At 40.0% G+C, this 15648-nt stretch overlaps 1 protein-coding gene across 1 annotated transcript in view; it reads right to left on the bottom strand.

Moving 5' to 3' along the window:
* The window catches only part of LOC137049120 (uncharacterized), a 134132-nt gene that overhangs the window by 24867 nt on the left and 93617 nt on the right, over positions 1-15648 (bottom strand). Inside the window, 18 exon segments of the mRNA XM_067427504.1 lie at positions 889-1187; positions 1722-1728; positions 1794-2093; positions 2467-2781; positions 2918-3217; positions 3632-3643; positions 3722-4012; positions 4099-4401; positions 4649-4963; positions 7671-7809; positions 8028-8075; positions 10771-10833; positions 12631-12749; positions 12903-12974; positions 13082-13396; positions 13511-13564; positions 13760-14083; positions 14175-14268. Coding sequence (XP_067283605.1) covers positions 889-1187; positions 1722-1728; positions 1794-2093; positions 2467-2781; positions 2918-3217; positions 3632-3643; positions 3722-4012; positions 4099-4401; positions 4649-4963; positions 7671-7809; positions 8028-8075; positions 10771-10833; positions 12631-12749; positions 12903-12974; positions 13082-13396; positions 13511-13564; positions 13760-14083; positions 14175-14268 — 3370 coding nt within the window.

The following is a 15648-nucleotide window of genomic DNA, read 5'->3' as shown; positions in this document are numbered from 1 at the left end:
GTTGAAAATGAACGCTTATAGGGTTAGTTCACCAATCTCTCAGAGTTATATTTAAAAAGTCCAGGCTAACGTTAATCCAAGCAGCAGTTGTAGCTGTTTTTGAAGTCAATAAAAATGCAGATTCGAATCGATGCGTTTATGTAAAAAAAAAAAAAAATCCATATTTAAAACTTTATAAAGGAAACCCGCCTTGAAGTCTTCCATTGTAACCCATGGCAGTTAAGTATTTAACATCCACAAGATGGCGCGAGCGTTAAGTAGTACCGGTCAAGATAACTCGTAGTGCCCGGATGTGCGGTGTGTTATCTGGGAATAACATACCGCTGGAATGCGCGATTGACCAACAGAATCAAGTATTTCACAGAGTCGTGTAATAATGATTTATAAAGGTGTCATTACGTTATGACTTTACTTGTTGGGGCACATGAATTGATTAAATCATATGTAATTGTGGTTTTAATAGTCATGTGCCCCAACAAGTAGTCATAACATAATGATACCTTTATAAATCATTAGCTAATGATTAATTAAAGCAGACAACTGGAAGTAGAAATGCATGGCTTTTACCCCTTGTGGTAATTAACACAGCATTAATTTACATTATTAGTTGATATGATATGTTATTAAGGAATGAATACATTGACACATTTAACTGATAAATATTTAATGATTACTTAATCTGTTAATCATGTAGAATCTTCATTAGTTGCTGATGCAGTAATCATTAGTAAATGGGTTAGTTCACCATTAGTAACACATTAACTCATGATTATCTGTGCTTTACTTAAGCATGAATTAATGCATATTAGTGCACCTGTATTGTAAAGTGTAACCAATATTCTGTCACAACACAGCAATAAGTTATCAACAAACAGTTAAATTACTCACCCGAACAGATAACACCAGCATCAGAATTGTGAGTACATGCTTGTATGCCCCATCCTGATGATCCACAGTTCTTCACTGTTGACTCTGACCCAGCACATAACACAAGACCCATCCAGATTGGTCCTGATCCTTGTCCAAAATGAGCATTACCCAGAGCATCTACAGGTTCTCCACAGTCCAGCTCTCTACACACCACTGCAGCATCAGCCAAATCCCAATCACCATCACACACTGTTCCCCACCGACCTCTGTGAAGAACCTCCACTCTACCAGCACAGCGACTGTTGCCACCAACCAACCTCACATTCATTTTATCTAATTGACAGAAAATAGATCTCCATTAGCACACTAGTTTAAGTATCAGTATATCATATACAAAAATTTGGTCACTGGTAAAGCACAATGGCTCACTAGACATTCAGACACAGATTACTCCATTTCTGGTATCATGATGTGTTTGTGTTGTCACCACTGATATGTATCAACAACACACAGGACCAATATCTTTCAATATTTTACGACAATGTTTTATGCTTTAAAGTATGTTCTGAAATATACTTTGAATGTTATACATCTCTGAAACATTTTAGCCAAATTATAATTATAAATATTAACTAGGCTGTTCACTATCTACTAATGTTTATGCTGACATTTTAAATAATGGTTTGTCTTTTCAAATCTACTTGGTTGGTTTGTGCTATTTGTTTTGCATTTCAGAATTTTCATCAAGGTGAACATATTGACGTTTTTTGGAGTGCATTGTCGGGTTTTTAGGGAGCGCACACTCCAGTGCACTCAAAGGATTTTTTAATTGAGACAGCCCTTAAAATGGCAAGATCCCTGGTCAGTGTTGTGACTACTGAACTAGGAAGCTGACTGAGATGAGTAAAAGGTCATATTCTCACCAGCACATAACAGCCCCTGGTAATTATCATGTGAACAGTTGTCTTTGTGTAAGGATGTTGGACAGAGGTGAATCTGAGACTCATTTCCTCTGCACTGAATCTCTTGTGTCCACATCTGAGCGTCTCCTTTGCCAAAAGCAGCTTCTCCCAGCACCTGTACAGGAGCTCCACAGTCCAGCTCTCTACACACAACCTCTGCATCCTGCTGGTCAAAGGCAGCAGCACACACTGACACCCACGACTGATCATCAAGTATCTCTAACCTCCCAGAGCAGCTGGAGTTCCCAATGAGCCTGACACCTAAAGCAGCAAGAGACAACAAATGTCTCAATTTGTTTCAAAAGTTATCTAAATTTGTAATTCTTATCATTATTGGTCTACCATAAAGTACCACTTATTATTAATGTTAAAGAAGTAAAATAATCAAATTCTCATGTCAATCCAAAGTTTACTTTTTTCATGCAACATAAAAAAGGGAGTTTAAAGAACACCATGGGACTCTTTTCAATATAATAAAGGGAAAATAAGAAAAAATAAATACATGTTGTGCTCCACAAAACAAAGCCTTATAGGGTTGACAAGACAAATGATGCTTGAATTCAATTTTTTTGGTGAACAATCCCTTTGAAGGAGGCGGTATATCAATGATTTAAAAATAGATCAGTGTTTTTACCTGAGCAAATGACTCCTGCATCTTTTGAATGATCACAGACATAAAAACCCCAATCCACTGATCCACAGTTCTTCAGTGTAGACTCTGATCCAGTACATAACTTGCGATTTGTCCAGATTGGTCCTGATCCTGGTCCAAAATAAGCACCACTCAGAGCATCTACAGGTTCTCCACAGTCCAGCTCTCTACACACCACTGCAGCATCAACCATATCCCATGCAGCCTCACACACTGTTCCCCACTGACCTCTGTGAAGAACCTCCACTCTACCAGCACAGCGACTGGGGCCACCAACCAACCTCACTCTCATTATGTCTATATAATGAATAAAGCATTTTGACAAAGGGAAAGAAGGAGTAAAAATCATACAGAGAGAATAAAATGTATTAATATTCAATTTAAATTTGGGAACATTAACATTTAATTTCAGTTCATAAAAAAATGCTCAAACCTGCACACACCAAGCCAACATAATTTTCATATGAACAACTGCTTTTGTGTAAGGATTTTGGACAGAAGTGAATCTGAGACTCATTTCCTCTGCACTGAATCTCTTGTGTCCACATCTGAGCGTCTCCTTTGCCAAAAGCAGCTTCTCCCAGCACCTGTACAGGAGCTCCACAGTCCAGCTCTCTACACACAACCTCTGCATCCTGCTGGTCAAAGGCAGCAGCACACACTGACACCCACGACTGATCATCAAGTATCTCTAACCTCCCAGAGCAGCGGGAATCTCCAACCAGCCTGACTTCTGAAAGAACAAAACAGGAAAGAAGAAAATTTAAAATTATATAACTTAATAATGAGTCAGTCATATAATCAATAAATCAATCATATATTGAGAAATCATGTTTTTCTTTCTGAAATAAAATATATTTACTATAAAAACATATTATACATGTCAGCAACGGCATATAGTTATTGTCACTGTAAATCTGCCCACATTTTCATGTAAACAATATCTATGAATGAATCCTTTCAGGGCATTAGAATGTAGCATTAGAAACAAGATTCTAACGTTTGTTTTTAACAAGGGCCCTGATTATTTGTCTAAACTTAACAGTGTGTGGTCAAAAAGGTGGAAAATGGTCATGAAAAATCTAAGTATGACTGCTTTTGTACAATTGTTTTGTAAATTAAGACAGGAATTTCAGCTTCAGCTTACCTGAGCAAATGACTTGAGCGTTCTTATCAAGACACGGAATAAGATCATGTGATTGTAAGAACTGACATTTCTTAAGTGTAGACTCTGAACCAGTACACATTGCATTTTTCATCCAAGTCGATTTTGATCCACAGTTCTTTACTGTTGACTCTGACCCAGCACATAACACAAGACCCATCCAGATTGGTCCTGATCCTTGTCCAAAATGAGCATCAGTCAGAGCATCTACTGGTTCTCCACAGTCCAGCTCTCTACACACCACTGCAGCATCAGCCAAATCCCAGCCATCACCACACACTGTTCCCCAATGACCTCTGTGAAGAACCTCCACTCTACCAGCACAACGACTGGGGCCACCAACCAGCCTCACATTCATTATGTCTGTGTGAATGTAAGAGAAAAGGCTAGTGTAAATTTAAAATGTTATAATAAAAGTAAATGTTCTTTGTTATACTTTGAAATGTTACCAGCACACAGCAAACCAATGTTGTTCTCATGTGAACAGTTGTTTTTCTCTAATGGTGATGTTGGACAGAAGTGAATCTGAGACTCATTTCCTCTGCACTGAATCTCTTGTGTCCACATCTGAGCGTCTCCTTTGCCAAAAGCAGCTTCTCCCAGCACCTGTACAGGAGCTCCACAGTCCAGCTCTCTACACACAACCTCTGCATCCTGCTGGTCAAAGGCAGCAGCACACACTGACACCCACGACTGATCATCAAGTATCTCTAACCTCCCAGAACAGCGAGAACCTCCAACAAGACGTACTTCTAAATAAAACACAAATCAACAAAAGCTTATTTATGGGGCTTCAAGATAATACGCCATTTTATTTTTAGTCTTATTATGATTAAATAATGTAAAAACACAAAAGAAAACCACAACAAATATAAATATGAAATGTATTTATTATTGAGGTCAATATTTTAAAATCAACATTCTTTAACATTTAGAAGCCAATGTGGAAGTACAAAAATTCTTGCTAAAATATTTATTTGAATATGTAAAATATTTTACCTGAGCAGATGACTCCAGCATCTTTAGAATGATCCCAAATATTTTTACCCCACCCTGTTGATCCACAGTTCTTCAGTGTAGATTCTGATCCAGTACACCTGACAATACTCATCCAGACTGGTCCTGATCCTGGTCCAAAATAAGCACCACTCAGAGCATCTACAGGTTCTCCACAGTCCAGCTCTCTACACACCACCGCAGCATCAGCCAAATCCCAGCCATCACCACACACTGTTCCCCACCGACCTCTAAGAAGAACCTCCACTCTACCAGCGCAGCGACTGGGACCACCAACCAGCCTCACATTCACAGGGTCTAAATATTAAGCAGTAAAAATTGGGATGAGAGTTTAATTCATAGCATTACAAAGTGTGACAACAGGCAAAATGGGACACATATTTCTGAACGTTTAAAAATAATATTTAGAGTTCACAACAAATTGAGCTCAACTGAGCTCAAACGCCTTTCTATCAGAACCTGCATTAACGTCTTGAGCAATTTGAGTTACAGTAGCTCGTCTGTTTGATTGGTCCACGCAAGCCTTCGCTCCCCACGTGCATCAATGAGCCTATTTTAATATTTATATTTTTTATAAATATTTCTTCTGCAGTTGAGCTCTCGGTATTGTGTAAGAGGCTGACAGGGTAACACTAAAAGGCCTTTAAGGTTTTTTTTCTGTTTTGCTTGTCATTATCTGTCATGAGTTAGGTTTGGCTTCTCTCTCTCTCTCTCTCAGCTGTGTGCTATCACAATCAGCGCGCTCCTCTTTGCATGCTTCTCTCTGGCTATTTAGTGACTCGTGTTTGTGGCTTCTTTGCCAGATTATTATTGAATGCATCTCGATCTAGTGCTGATCTCTCGTTTGTCCTGTCTAGTCTGGTCGGGTTGTCCAGTGTCTGTTCGTGTTGGTCTCACCTGTGTTTCTGTCCAGTCTCCTGCTGTACGTGAGTACTCTCTGGACGCTCTCTGTGGTGCTGAGTGCTGTGTCTGGGGTGGTTTCGCTCGCCACGGCCTTCCCGCTACGAGCTCAAGACTTCGGCCCGTTTCTAAGGACCGTATTCCTTTGTTTGTTCCTGTTATGCTCCAGATCTGCATCACCCGTGCTGTGATCGGCTATCTGCCTAAGTTCCTTTAGTGACTTAGGGTGCGTTCACACTTGTAGTTCGGTTCGTTTGGTTAGTTTGGTCCGGACCAAAAAACAAAAACAAACATAATAGTCCTGGTCCGCTTAGCGTTCACACGGGCATTTTTAACAGCGAACCTAAAGTTACCGAACCAAAGGCACAGAGACGCTCACAACCTGATTGGTCGGTTTATATGACGTAGGAGCTCGTTTACCGAACATGCAAAACAATGCTGTGTGCGGATTACACGCGCGGACATTTTATGCGTGTACATATGGCATTATTTTTTACCAGAGAACTCATGAAGAGCTCATGAAATGTTCACAACATTCAAAACAATGCTGTGTGCTGGATTAAACGCGATCATTTTATGCGTGTGTAACACATATGGCATTATTTTTTTTACCAGAGAACTCATGAAGAGCTCATGAAATGTTCACAACAACGCTGTGTGCTGGATTAAACGCGATCATTTTATGCGTGTACATGTGGCATTATTTTTACCCGCTGAGAACTCATGAAGAGCTCATAAAATGTTCAAAACATTCAAAACAGCAGCAGGATTTCCTCCATTGTGCAAAAGAGACGGCCGTTCTGTCGTCTGTACCTGCTAATAATGGGCAACACAGGGACTTTGATGAGAAGAGCCAGGTATGCTTTTTGTGTGTTTTTATAGCATTTTCGAAACATGCTCGTCAGACCAAATATTGATGAGGCTCTTCCTCGTTGCTCTACGTTTGCCCTCTAACGTTAAAGTTAATCATTTTGGATAACGTACACCGATCTTTCCGCGTCATCAAATCAGCTGCATTATGCGTGGCATCTTGTGACATTATACGTCCGGTTTTTGGTCCGTTTACATGTCTTTGGTCCGTGTTGCGTTCATATATCAATCGAACCGCACCAGAGTTCGTTTGGAAGCGGACCGAGACCCATCTTTTTAGCGGTCTCGGTCCGCTTGTTTGGTGCGCACCAGGGTTCGGATGGCAGCGTTCACATATGTTCAAATGAACCGTACTAACCGAGCAACCGCACCAGGGTTCGTTTTAATCGAACCAAACATGACAAGTGTGAACGCACCCTTAATAAACATTTCTGTTCTGCACCTTTGCTTTTGGGTCCTTTCTACAATCTCTGACATTATCACAACTTCATGATCTTGACATAACATAATACAGCATTTATGTTGCTGGATCATGAATGAATGATTCTTTTTCTTTTGTTGTAAAAATTTTCATGAGACTCAGTCAAGCTAACATGTCTTTCACGAATATCCAAATCCATGTTTATCAAATCAGAACTTCAAATGTGTGATCAATTTTCCTGCCACACAGCTCAAGGGACCGAAATGTCTGCATGGCGATGTTTGACGCAAATAAAATCATCAGCAACTTAGCACCCAGAGAAAAGTTAAGCAATGTATTATTTATTTATTAATTAATTTATTTATTTATTTATTTATTTATTTATTTATTTATCTTTAATTTGAGAGAACATTTTCAAAGTTAAAATTACATGAAAAATGTAATTGAAATCTCAAGACAAAAAACAACAATAAAAGGCTTCTTGGGTTTCTGTAAATAATAAATATTGACATAATTTTAATGATATATTATAATGAATAAAAAGAAGACAATCATGTAAAACTTATTTATAGCAGAGAGAGAGAGAGAGAGAGAGAGAGAGAGAGAGAGAGAGAGAGAGAACTTGTCTTTTTAATCAAAGGAGCACATTCTAAATAATCTGACAATGAAATTACACAGGCATTTAAAGAAAAAAAAACTCATTACATTTTATAGTTTAATTTTGAAGTGATTAAATAACATTGTCCGACCCCATAATTTCTAAAAAAAAAAAAAAAAAAAAAAAAAAACTTCTATCATTCTTTGTGTACTTACCAGCTGTGATGAGTATTATAACTGAAGACAGTAAAATGAGTGTCAGGTATCTCTCCATCTCCTTCTGCTCGATTAACTCAACATCCAGTTCAAGCTTCTGCGCACTGATGATACAGAAGTACAGGCATCCTCTGAGCCCCTTAATGAGAGAGAAAGAGGTCCGACAACCGCCAATCACACTCACTGTTACCTTATTAGACAGAACAGAGGAAATCATCAAACAACTTCAGTGACAAATCAGAGGAGGCATTAATGATTTTCTCCATATATATCAAAACTGTCAGAGCTGATGAACTCCTCCTCCCCACCCATCAAGACACACACACTCACACACACACACACACACACTTGACTTACAGGAGACAGGAAACTCTCCAGTTTATTTACAGCATCAAAGCCCAACACCTGCAGAGAAGAGATACAAGCTCCAGATAAATAATACTAACTGTTAATGTCCTAAAAATGTCTGTGTAAAATAAATATTCTTTTTAAAAGCATGCATGTAAATCTTTACCAAGAACACTGCGCAAAAGTAAGCCCTTATTACACAAATCAGAGGAGAGAAAAAATGAACACAGTTATACATAAAGTAGTTTCTTTCAGGTGGCCCAAAAAAAAAACGTCATTAGCAGTGAAGATAAGCATGTTGTTCAACCTTTATGACCAGCAGAGGGTGCCATTCATACTTCAAGAGCGGTGAAAAATTAACATTGTATACACTGAAAAAAATGATTTTTACTGCTTGTTCAACTTACTTAATTAAAATGAGCTAAAGCAACACAATTGCTACACATTTTTGTCCACACTTAATTTGATTGTGTTCAATCCACTTAAATATAATTCAAATTGAAGTCAAACTTAATCTGTTTGTTGTTAAATGAATGATTTCTGTTGCATTAACTGAAACTGGGCGGGGCTTGTTAGTTCCCAGCATGATTTACATATGGCTAGATCAAGAGCGAGTAAATGTTGTTATTTTATATGTAAAAGTGATTTATTTCTTGAATGTATTTTTGAGCAAAATGAGAGAAGGGGAGACTTGATTGTGTTTAATAGAGTTTTATATTCAATTATGTTGGTATTATTAGAACAATTTAAATTATTGTGGGTTACCATTGTGGAGAAGAGTGGAGCATTTGCTTAGTCTGTGAACTAAAACAACTAATGTCATAACGGCTCTGCTGAAGGAGCTTTTAATACTTAGCATTTAAGATGCCAATATGTGTTATTCCTAGTTAAAAGCAAGAGGGTAATCTAGCACTCGGAAAGTGTTCCACCCCTAGGGGCTGCCATTGCTAACCAAGCCATCACCGGCTGTTAGCATCCCATTGACTCCCATTCATTTTTGAGTCACTTTGACAGTGAATAACTTTACATCTGAGGTGTTTAAAGACTCCATTTGTCCATTGTTTATTTCTAAAGAAACACGACAATGTATAAAAGGCTCCATTACCTTGTATCTTACACTATCGCCCCGCAGAAGCTGTTTTTGTAAAAATAGGCTAACAATTGCGCCATAACCAACGCGACTCTGTCGTACAGTTGAGAAATTACCGTATAGACCTGAGGAGACGCTCGCAGGCAATCTTTTACTGTCTATGAGGCAGTCAGGGGGACGTGGAGACATAAAGTCTGATAAAGTCAAGGGGGAAGAATGGGGAGAAGCCCATAGTGAGCCAAAAGCAACGGGAAAAAATATTTAAACAACGTGATTCAGCTTTCACTTTCCACATCTACTAGAAGACCTACAGATTTCAGACAGGAGGCTCACGTCACATCTACGCCGTCAAGCTCAGTCTGAGCCTGCGCAGTTCGCTCAGCCATCAGGAAGTGAGTGCCCCTAGGTTGACTTCATTATTTCGCCGTTGACGTCAATGGGATCGCTCGGGCCATTTCTTTTACTGTCTATGGTTAAAAGTCTGTTAACTACCTAGTGCAGTATTGTAATTCAGTTGTGTAATAACGGTGTGTTAGATTCGAGGTTATTTGGACTCTCTCGATTCCATTTACTTTACATCAAAACAGGGTCAGAAATAAGACAACATTGCAGATGTTACACACTTAAATTATCCGACAGAAAGCCTTAAAATACCCTTATTAAAATGGTTACTAAATACTGAATTATATACAATATTGTACATGTATTGATGTGTTCCTTCTTGATGTGCGTTTTTTTGTTGTTGATGATGATTTATGGTTAGGTTAATGATTATGAACACAAGGTTAACCACGAATGGAAATCCAAATCTATATTTATTGCATTAAAGGTGGGGTAAGTGTCATTTCAAAACTGTTTTAGAAAAAGGACTCCAGCCGAGGGGAATAACAAACTTGTAGCCAATCAGCAGGTAAAGGGCGTGTCTATGGTGAGAAGAGAGGAATAGTGCACAACAATATTCAAAACACACGAGTCACACAGGACGGACATTAGCCAAAAAAGAACTAATATATGCTGGCTCTTGCTTGACTATGCTCGTGTGTCGTGTTCGCTTGTTTGTCCATTTGCGATCGTATTGTGGCTCACTTCAGCGATGATAAAGACCTGTTCATTTCCACACTGTATGGAGCATCTAAAACCCCTCACTGTTTCAAGGTTTCACGCGTCAGCTCACAAAATGTGTCCGACAGGTAAGATACTATACTCCTAATATTGTGACAGCTCTCTGACTCAGTGTATCACGTTAGAGTCTGAATTCCTCACTTCCTTTCATTCACTCCTTGCTTACAGTGCACTCAACTGCCATTCACTTTATAGGGATTAGAAAATCAGTAAACAAGTGAGCAATTTCGGACGCAGCAACCGAGGTTCGACACCGAGAGTCGATTCCTGTGCTGCAGTCGACCCCGACTCTGGGGCTATTCTACTCTTTTGGAGTCGACTCTTCATCACTAGTGTCCGGAATGACATCTTCATGTATGTACTTTTAATTTTAAAAGTCTGTGGAGGAGCTCTGACCTCATCACGTATGCATCACTTTGGCATTTGTTTTAGACAAACTAATGTATTTATTATATTATATTAGCAGGACATGTATTTCCTGGAATTTGTGAATTTCACTGTTTACATTTGTTTAATGAATTTGTAAATCACATCTCTAACCCGAGAGAAGCGAATCAACATCTCCATGCCCAGAATGCAGTTCTTCAGAGATGAGACTCCCTCCTGTTAAAGAAGAGAGGAACGGAACAAAAACGACTGAATTCTCATATACTTTGGGTCATATTGGCTCTGTGGATTGACATTTTAAAATATATTAGGCAGAAGAATGGTAGAAATATCTTTAATTCTACTGTGAATCAGATGTGTAACTGATGTCTCTCGTTAATCAACGATGGAGATACATAATTAATACCGAATGACGAAACAGCTCACTTAGTCCCAAAAGTAACAGAGATGACAGCAAGATTTTCAGAAATAAATTAGTTGGATTCCAATCAATCTGTGAAGTGCACTTCATGGGGTATTACTCAATCTTAAGTGAGATTCCAAGAAAGAGTATATGTTCAGTTTAAATACAGTATTGTTCAAAATAATAGCAGTACAATGTGACTAACCAGAATAATCAAGGTTTTTAGTATATTTTTTATTGCTACGTGGCAAACAAGTTACCAGTAGGTTCAGTAGATTGTCAGAAAACAAACAAGACCCAGCATTCATGATATGCACGCTCTTAAGGCTGTGCAATTGGGCAATTAGTTGAAAGGGGTGTGTTCAAAAAAATAGCAGTGTCTACCTTTGACTGTACAAACTCAAAACTATTTTGTACAAACATTTTTTTTTCTGTGATTTAGCAATCCTGTGAATCACTAAACTAATATTTAGTTGTATGACCACAGTTTTTTAAAACTGCTTGACATCTGTGTGGCATGGAGTCAACCAACTTGTGGCACCTCTCAGCTGTTATACCATTTCATGATTCTTTAACAACATTCCACAATTTATTCACATTTCTTGGTTTTGCTTCAGAAACAGCATTTTTGATATCACCCCACAAGTTCTCAATTGGATTAAGGTCTGGAGATTGGGCTGGCCACTCCATAACATTAATTTTGTTGGTTTGGAACCAAGACTTTGCCCATTTACTAGTGTGTTTTGGGTCATTGTCTTGTTGAAACAACCGTTTCAAGGGCATGTCCTCTTCAGCATAGGGCAACATGACCTCTTCAAGTATTTTAACATATGCAAACTGATCCATGATCCCTGGTATGCGATAAATAGGCCCAACACCATAGTAGGAGAAACATGCCCATATCATGATGCTTTCCCCATCCATGCTTCACTGTCTTCACTGTGTACTGTGGCTTGAATTCAGAGTTTGGGGGTCGTCTCACAAACTGCCTGTGGCCCTTGGACCCAAAAAGAACAATTTTACTCTCATCAGTCCACAAAATGTTCCTCCATTTCGCTTTAGGCCAGTTGATGTGTTCTTTGGCAAATTGTAACCTCTTCTGCACATGCCTTTTTTTTAACAGAGGGACTTTGCGGGGGATTCTTGAAAATAGATTAGCTTCACACAGACGTCTTCTAACTCTCACAGTACTTACAGGTAACTCCAGACTGTCTTTGATCATCCTGGAGGTGATCATTGGCTGAGCCTTTGCCATTCTGGTTATTCTTCTATCCATTTTGATGGTTGTCTTCCGTTTTCTTCCACGTCTCTCTGGTTTTGCTCTCCATTTTAAGCCATTGGAGATCATTTTAGCTGAACAGCCTATCATTTTTTGCACCTCTTTATAGGTTTTCCCCTCTCTAATCAACTTTTTAATCAAAGTACGCTGTTCTTCTGAACAATGTCTTGAACGACCCATTTTCCTCAGCTTTCAAATGCATGTTCAACAAGTGTTGGCTTCATCCTTAAATAGGGGCCACCTGATTCACACCTGTTTCTTCACAAAATTGATGACCTCAGTGATTGAATGCCACACTGCTATTTTTTTTAACACACCCCCTGCAGACCACCTGAGCATCGCTGATGTCCCACAGATCATCACAGACTGAGCCCCACACAGCGTTATGATACACCTCCAGCCTCCCAGAGCACCGGCCCGCCCCTCCACTCAGTCTGAGACGAACATGCTCTAAATCATACAATCACAGAGAACACATTATTGTATACCAACATCAAAAAGTGATGTCTGTGGTGCGAGATTAAATCCTCTTGGAGCCCTAAGTTTAAAATTATACATATGGCTGTTATGATTTTTATGTTCTTGTACATCAAATTAATTTACCTGAACACTGTCTCTGATGTAGAGATGTGGAGCATGTCAAATAGCTTCTAGGGGAATCATGACTCTCCTGTTCTGAAATCACAAATTAATTCAATATAATGCAGATACATTTTGTTCATACACTCAATAATGTTAACGGATTACGGTTGTATTTTAAGAGATGCTTTCTTCAGTCTTACCGGAGCAGGTGATTTTGTCCACTTCATCTCTATTGCAGTCATTCTGTCCCCTGGGTGAAGATGGACACTGCCACAGATTCAAATCATGTGGTCGACATTTCACTTTATCCAGCCAGTTAGGAGCTGATTCTACTCTTGGTTTAGAATTGGAAAAAGCACCAGATCTTCCACAGTTCAGCTCCTGACAGATCAGACTCACTGTGTCTGGTTCCATCTGGTTCCAGCACACATTACCCCAGGATCCATTGTAGAAAACCTCCAGATTCCCTTCACAGCCCTTAGTTAACCTGATCTCGTTAAACTCTAGATGGAAAACTATGTGCATTAAAACAAGAGCAATACTGGTTTTGCTAATCTAAAAATGAAAATGAACGAAAAACAAATAAATACATACTGTGCATGGCAAACATTTCCACTAGTGTAATATACCTGAGCACCCGACTCCTACATCCTCCTTGTGTTGACAGTCATGTTTTCCCCAGCCTGGAGAAGAGCAGTTCCACAGGAGTCATCACACACTGTCCCCCATGAGCCGCTGTGAAAAACCTCCAGCCTCCCTGCACAGTCTCCCCCAGAACCCACCAGCATGATGGACCTGCAACCTGATATTCAGAGATAGAAAAACACATTATTGATCACTAACAACTGAAGGATCTGCCCAGATGTTGCTCTTCTCACCAAGGCAGGTGATTGACAGCTGTTGTGTGGAGCTGCAGTTGAGAGTTTGTGGAGAGCTACAGTTCCCCAGATGAGCTTCACTCCCAGAGCACTTGAAGCCCGTCACACACTCATGACTGAGTTCAGGACTGGATGAAGAGGAGCCGGAGAAGTTCAGCACAGAGCCACAGCCCAGCTGTCTGCAGACCACAGAGGATTCAGTGAGACTCCAGGAGTCCAGCAGAACTTTCCTCCAGACCTGATGGATGGAAACTTCCACCTCCCCCTCACACTGTCTCTCTCCAGACAACCGCACCAGACCATCATGAACAGCCAGAGAGGAATCTGAGTGAAAGATGTGTCATTTAATTAAGATATTGAAAGGTAAATAGTATTAAGAGAGGAATAAAAATAGGTTTCAATAAAATCCCCTCACCATGAAGAGATGGAACATTCAGAGAGTTTTGTTTCATTCCTGTGACAATCAAACACATCAGCCCAGATTTCACCACTTCCCTCTCCAAACCAGTCTGATCCCACAACAGACATAGCAATCCCACAATCCAGCTGTCTACAGAGGACACTGTCAGCTCTCATATCCCAACATGTATTACACACTGTGCCCCACTGACTGAAGTATTGATGTTGAAGTATTGGCCGTCTTTCAGATGAGACGTTAAACCAAGGTCCCGACTCTCTGTGGTCGTTAAAAATCCCAGGCTGTCCTTCGATAAAGAGTAGGGGTGTAACCCTGGCATCCTGGCCAAATTTGCCCATTGGCCTCTGTCCATCATGGCCTTCTAATCTTCCCCCTATCCTGATTGTCTTCATCACTCAGTCTCCTCCCCACCATAAGCTGGTGTGTGGTGAGCGTTCTGGCGCAATATGGCTGCCGTCGCATCATCCAGGTGGGTGCTGCACATCGGTGGTGGTTAAGGAGATTCCCCCTTCTATGTAAAGCGCTGTCTAAGATCAGTGTAACCTGGACAAAGAACAGAGAGTTTACTTAAACGGTATGAAACATGAAATAAAAAGGTTTATTAAAAATTGTAACTACTGCTCCATTACCAGAACATAACAGTCCAATGTAATTCTCATCCTGCAGGTTCTCCACAGTTCAGCTCTCTACACACCACTGCAGCTTCAGTCATATCCCAGCCTTCACCACACACTGTTCCCCACTGACCTCTATAAAGAACCTCCACTCTACCAGCACAAGGACTGTTACCACCAACCAACCTCACATTCATTACATCTAAGAGAGGGCAAAAGAAAGGGAGAGAGAACGGCATTTATCATACTTACAATAATATAATAAACCAGTGTGTTGTTTTGTGAGTTTATATACAGTTTATGTGTCTCTTTTCTCTCTTTTGAGCCCAGGACACACCAAGCCGACAATCTGGTTCTCCCATTCGCCTCATCTCTCAGTCCAAAAGTATTTGTTAAGTACAGAAGCAGTTCTGACTTCACTCAGGGAAAAGGGTATTTGTCTCGCTACTTACAACTTACATAGGCGACTGTCTAGAAACAGATTATTCAGAACAAGAAGCGAGAGAACACACAGATAAGCTTCTGGAACAGACAGAAACTGGGCTTAAAATTAAACAGGAAAGTGTTTTAATTCCCATGCAGTCAATAACATATCTGCTGCTGTCACTGGAAGACAGGGTGGGAAAATTAACTTAATGCCTGGTCGAATTTCAGAAGGGTAAATGTGTCTCTTTCCGTACATGCCTCAGGCTATTGGGACTGATGGCCTCAGCCCTGACAGTCATCCTTTAGGCAAACTGTTGAGAGAGTCTCAACGCTAGGTAGCTTCTCTGAGGCTGGACCCGATACGGCACTCCCGGACGAGAGTGAGAGTGACGTCAAAGGCAGTCTTGGCACTGCAACAGTGGAGACTTTCT

Source organism: Pseudorasbora parva, chromosome 20 (genome assembly GCF_024679245.1).
Source record: "Pseudorasbora parva isolate DD20220531a chromosome 20, ASM2467924v1, whole genome shotgun sequence".
In the NCBI taxonomy this organism is placed as follows: domain Eukaryota; kingdom Metazoa; phylum Chordata; class Actinopteri; order Cypriniformes; family Gobionidae; genus Pseudorasbora; species Pseudorasbora parva.
The sequence above is the reverse complement of the archived record's forward strand: the minus strand, read 5'-3'. Positions and strand labels throughout refer to the sequence as shown.